Source organism: Orycteropus afer, unplaced genomic scaffold (assembly GCF_000298275.1).
Source record: "Orycteropus afer afer isolate SDZICR_OR568_19922 unplaced genomic scaffold, OryAfe1.0 scaffold00099, whole genome shotgun sequence".
NCBI classification, from domain to species: domain Eukaryota; kingdom Metazoa; phylum Chordata; class Mammalia; order Tubulidentata; family Orycteropodidae; genus Orycteropus; species Orycteropus afer.
The window spans coordinates 1,780,620-1,785,626 of record NW_006921686.1 but is presented as its reverse complement, the minus strand read 5'-3'; the positions used below and the strand labels follow the sequence as shown (position 1 = coordinate 1,785,626).

General features: G+C 52.7%; 1 protein-coding gene across 1 annotated transcript in view; it reads left to right on the top strand.

Annotated features, from left to right (window-relative positions):
- BICRA (BRD4 interacting chromatin remodeling complex associated protein) overlaps positions 1-571 on the top strand; it is a 30,765-nt gene extending 30,194 nt beyond the window's left edge. The window contains exon 15 of the mRNA XM_042781234.1: positions 473-571. Within this exon, the coding sequence (XP_042637168.1) occupies positions 473-571 (99 nt within the window). The remainder of the gene's footprint in view (positions 1-472) is intronic.
- Positions 572-5,007: the final 4,436 nt, after the last annotated feature.

Genomic DNA, 5,007 nt, shown 5'->3' with positions numbered 1-5,007 from the left:
GCCGCCCCAGCAGCCCCCGCCGCGCCCCTGCACAGGCCCGACGCCTACCCGCCCTCGAGTCACAACGGCGGCCTTGGCGCCAGGACGTTGAATAGATAACACTGGGCCGGTCCTCCCATCCGTGTCCCCTCGCCCCACGCGGACGCTGCGGGGGCCATGGCCGCCTGACCTCAGCCCCGGGGGGACACAAGCCGGGGATCCCTGACAGTTTTTCTTGCCTAAGTTATTAAAGTCACAAAAGCGCCCCCCACACACACACCTCCAGCCTCAGGCGGGGTGGTGGCGGGGAGCGGCAGTGTGGATTTAGGGGAGGGGGCTGTGATGTAAAATGTCTCCCCCCAAGAGGAGGGGGTAATCCTGGTGTGTCGTTTCCTGTTCCTCCCCACTTCCAGCCGCACCGTGCCCTTCCACCTGGGGGACACGTGTGTGTTGGCGGGAGACAGGGGCCCCCTGGGGGTTTCCCTGCTCACAGTGTCCCCAGGTCTTGGTCTTTGTGTGTGGCTCCACGCAGCCACCAGAGGGCGCTCAGAGCTGGGCTCACCCGATCGCCAACGCCCCCTGCAGGCTGTAAGAGGATGTGCAGGGAAGGGGCGGCGTCCCAGGACTCCCATCTGGGGATGCTGGGCCCACAGCCTCTATGTCACATTGTATGTGTGCACTTGTCCAATGCCACGTCCCATGTCTGTGTGGTTATGTGTGCGTGTGTGTGTGTGTGTGTGTGTGTGCGCGCGCGCGCGCGTATGTGTGTATGTGCGCGCACGTATGAATGCCCCGGTGAGAATGAGTGCAAGCCCTCCGCCCCCTGACCCATAGCTGAGTATCTCCCCAGCCAGAGGCCAGCCTCCCCCGCCCCTGCCAGTCTTCCTCGGTTCCTGCCTCCAGCCGCCCCCGCCGGATTTTGAAATCTCGCGAGACAAAACTAGTACTGTAAGATAAATTTTTTTGTACTGTATTTATTGTGTATAACGATTTTTTTAAAGGAGAATTCTGTACATTTAGAACTCTTGTAAATTAAAAACCAATCCTTTTTTTAAAACTGTACTGACGGCCCCGCTGCCCCGTGACTTTTGAGTTTTTTTGTGTGTGGGGGGAGGGGGTCGTGGAGCCCGGGAGTTGGGACTAAACCTGGGGGGGGGAGAGGGCTGCCAGGGTTTGTTCCACGCATGTTTATTGAGCACCTTAATTTGTCGCCCACCGCCGTGGTGACAAATACCACCCAGCGGGTGACTTAGAACAACACGGACGGGCTGTCTCTGTTCTGGAGGTTCGGAGTCCAGGGCCGCGATGAGTCCGACCCAGCCTCTGAGGGATAATCCGTTCCGGGCCCTGGTAGCCGCAGGCGCAGTAGCTCACTCCCATGACGTCCTTCCTGCCTCCCGGCAGCTTGTCGCTCCTCATTTATAAGGACCCCACTCATACAGGACTAGCCCTCCCCCCTCTTTCAGTCTGACCAGTGAGGCAAACTGATCCCATCTTTTTGAGGGGAGTACACCATTTCAACAACCCACGTGTACAACTCAGTGACGTTGGTTCAACGCGATGACGTCTTCAAAGACTGCCTCCAAATAAGGACGCATACACAGGTGCAGGGGTTAGGACTTTGACGGACCTAGTTTTGGGGGGGCGGGGAGGATAGAGTTCAACCCGTAACAGGCCCTGTATGGGCACAGGGAGTCTGATAGGGAACAAGGCAGCTAGACGTCTAGTCCCTGTCCTCACCAGCAGACTTCTTAGTGGGGGTGGCAGGCTGTGTCACATCCCGTGAAGAAGAGCCAAGCAGGGTGAGGGGCTGGGCGAGGCAGCTGGGAGGCCACGGGACACCTGGGCGGGTTCTTGGGGCAGAGTTTGGAGAGGAAAGCAGGCGGTTGGTCTCACCCACTGACCCGTTCAGCAGGTGCCTCGCGCGGTGAACAGCCTGCCCTGCTGCACACTGAGGCGCGCATGGCCGCGTGGGAAGACGTGATTTCTTTGAGGAAAGAGCATGTGAGCAGAGACTCGGGAAATGAGGGTTCTCTTGTGCCATCAGGGGGATTCTGATGCTGGAAGCGACCCCTTGTGACAGAGTAGAAGAGTAGAACTGCCCCAGAGTTTTCTGGGCCACTGTTATGTTGTCAGGCTTTTCTTCTGTGGAGCCATTGGGTGGGTTCAAACCACCAACCTTTCCGTTAGCAGCTGAGCACTTAATTATTACTCCACCAGGGCTTTTTTGAAATGAGGGAGTCATGAGGATATCGGGAGGAAGCACCGCCGCAGAAGAAAGAATGGCCTGTGCAAAGGCCCTGAGGCAGTAGTGCACCTTAAGGGTTGAGGAACAGTGAGACCAGAGTGGGTGGAGCTAAGGGAGACAGGGTCGCAGGTGAGATAGACGGGACATATAGGATTCTGTGGGCCACGGTGCCGACTTCACTTTAACTCTGAGGGAGGTGGGAGCCTTAGGCGGGTTCTGAGCAGAGACGAGTGTTAACAAGCGCCCTCTGGTGACCATGCAGGGAACAGGCTGCGAGGTAAGACCTGGAAGCAGAGAGAGACATGAGTGAACAGGAAGGGGCGTCCTCTCTGCCCCTCAAAGTTCTCATCTGTACTTTAGAGTTACTGGTGTCATTTTAACTTCATTTAGGTAATTCTTCAATAGGGCACGATGCTCAAGGCAGACTGTCTTTTTATTTATTTTTATTGTGATTTGGGGAAAGTTTGCAAAGGAAATTCATTTTCCATACAGCAGTTTATACACATTTTGTCTCATGACATTGACTGCAGTTTCCCACAATGCAACAGCTCCCCTCCCACTTCCTCCCCATAGTTACCTCTTCCCTGTGTCCTTTCCTCCATGCACTCCTGCCCCCTGAGCTGTCTCCCTGTGCAGACACAGCCCTTCTATTCTCCCATGACTGATCTCTCCAAGGAGTGTTATCTACCTCAGGTACATGTTCAGCTCATATGCCTGTCTTTTGTTTGGCTGGAACCCACAGGAGTGGGTTCAATTCCAGACCCGAAGGGCAGCTAGGGGCCATAGTCTCAGGGGTTTCACCAGGCTCTATCAGACCAGCAAACCTATTTTTCTTTTTTTTTTTTTTTTTTTAATGATTTAGAGTTTTGTTCCACATTGTTCTCTCTGTATCCGGGATCTCCTACATAGATCCCCCTTAAGTGGTTGACAGTGGTAGCCAGAAACCATCTAGTTCTTCTGGTCTCATAGTCATATAGGCTGAGGATCACATGGTGTACCAGTTGCTTGGACTAATTGTCTCCATGAATCTTTGGTTTCCTTCATTCTTCTTTGTTCTGGACGAGGAGAGAGAAACCCAATTGTTGCATCTAGATGGCTGCTTGCAAGTTTTAAGATCCAATTTCGGCTCCAGGTTCAAAAGTTGATTCCAGGCGATAGATTCAGGGATCCCTCCAATTTCATTTTTTAAAGGAAGTTTGGTTTCTAACAAAAAAAAAAAAAAAAGGCAAAGTTCTGTTTCGCAATCTTCCCCCTTTTGATCAAGATTCAGGTACTGGATTGGATCCCTGATCAAACCATTCAGTAATGGTAGCCAGGCACGATCCAGTTCTTCTTGTCTCATGGCAAAGGCGGTAGCAGTTCAGGGAGGCAGATAGACCTGCAATCCATTTCCTTTTCCAATTCCTGGATCTCCTTCCTCCCGTGTTACTCCAGGCAATTAGAGACCAATTTGCATCTTGGATGAGCTTACATCTTTATTTCTGCACACCCTGCTTCCTGAGAGCTGAGGGGCCAACAGCAAGGTGTTTGCACGTGAACCCTAGGGGAATCAGAGCCCTCCTCTCACCCTGTTCCCCTCATTCTCCGCCAAACCAAACCCACTGCCAGTGAGAAGATTCTGACTCACGGCGCTCCCAGAGGACAGTAGGGTTTCCAAGGCTGTCGACCTTTACAGAAGCATATTGCCTCATCTTTCGCCTGCAGAGCAGCTGGTGGGTTCAAACTGCCATCTCTTGCCTAGCAGCCAAACGTTTGGTTTGGACTTTGCTCTGTAAAGATTGACAGCCTTGGAGACCCTGTGGTGCAGTTCCACTCTGTCCTCTAGGGGCGCTGTGAGTTAGAATCGACCCTGTGCGCCACCAGAGTTCCTTCCTTATTCTCCAAGGAGGGGGCAAAAACTGAGTGCAACTCCTACAAAGTTAGCTCTGGGACCAAGCTTCTTGGACACCAGGTCCCAGATGCAGCAGCTCAGAGAGTGTTTTAGTTACCTGGTGCTGCTATAAGAGGAACCACAGTGAGTGACTTTAACAAGCAGAAGTGTATATGCTCACAGTTCAGGAGGCTCGGGTCAGAATTCAAGGCTTCAGCCTGAGAGGAAGTCTGTCTCCTCCGAGGGAAATCCTTGTTTCAGCTTCTCTGCCATGTTCCTTAGGGGCTCCACCTCTAGCCCCACCCCAGCTGTGCTTCTGGCTTCTGTGCCTAATCTGCTTTTGTATCTGAAAATCAAGACGCCCTAGGAGGCCCTGTGGTGCAGCAGGTAAGAGCTCAGCTGCTAACTGAAAGGTCGGCTGTTCAAACCCACCAGTTGCTCTGTGCGAGAAAGATGAAGCAGTTCACTGTGTTCACGGACTGTCTTCTCCAGTCAGTCTTTGACAGATGGAGAGGAAACTAGAAAACAAAAACCCTGAGCTTGTGGGTTGGAGCAGGGCCCCCAGAGGCTGCAAGAGAATGACAGCAGTCAGGGGGAGGCCGGGACAAAGCTCAGACCCACCAGTTCAGAAACCAGAGACAGTAAGAGAAGATGACAGTCCCCAACAATTTATGGAGTTCTCACAGCTCATCTAATGAGCAGGGCAGTGTGACAAGGGGCTTTTTCAAGCCATCGACGTCTTAGAATAACATTTTTAAAGTACATATACCGGGGCTTCCGGCAAGATGGTGGACTAGGCAGAAGGATTGCAAAGACCCTCTTCAACAAAGAAAAGGGAAACCAATTAACACAGACACAGAAGATAATCTTGGACCTCTGAGCCTTGAAGGGAAGGATACAGAATTGGACT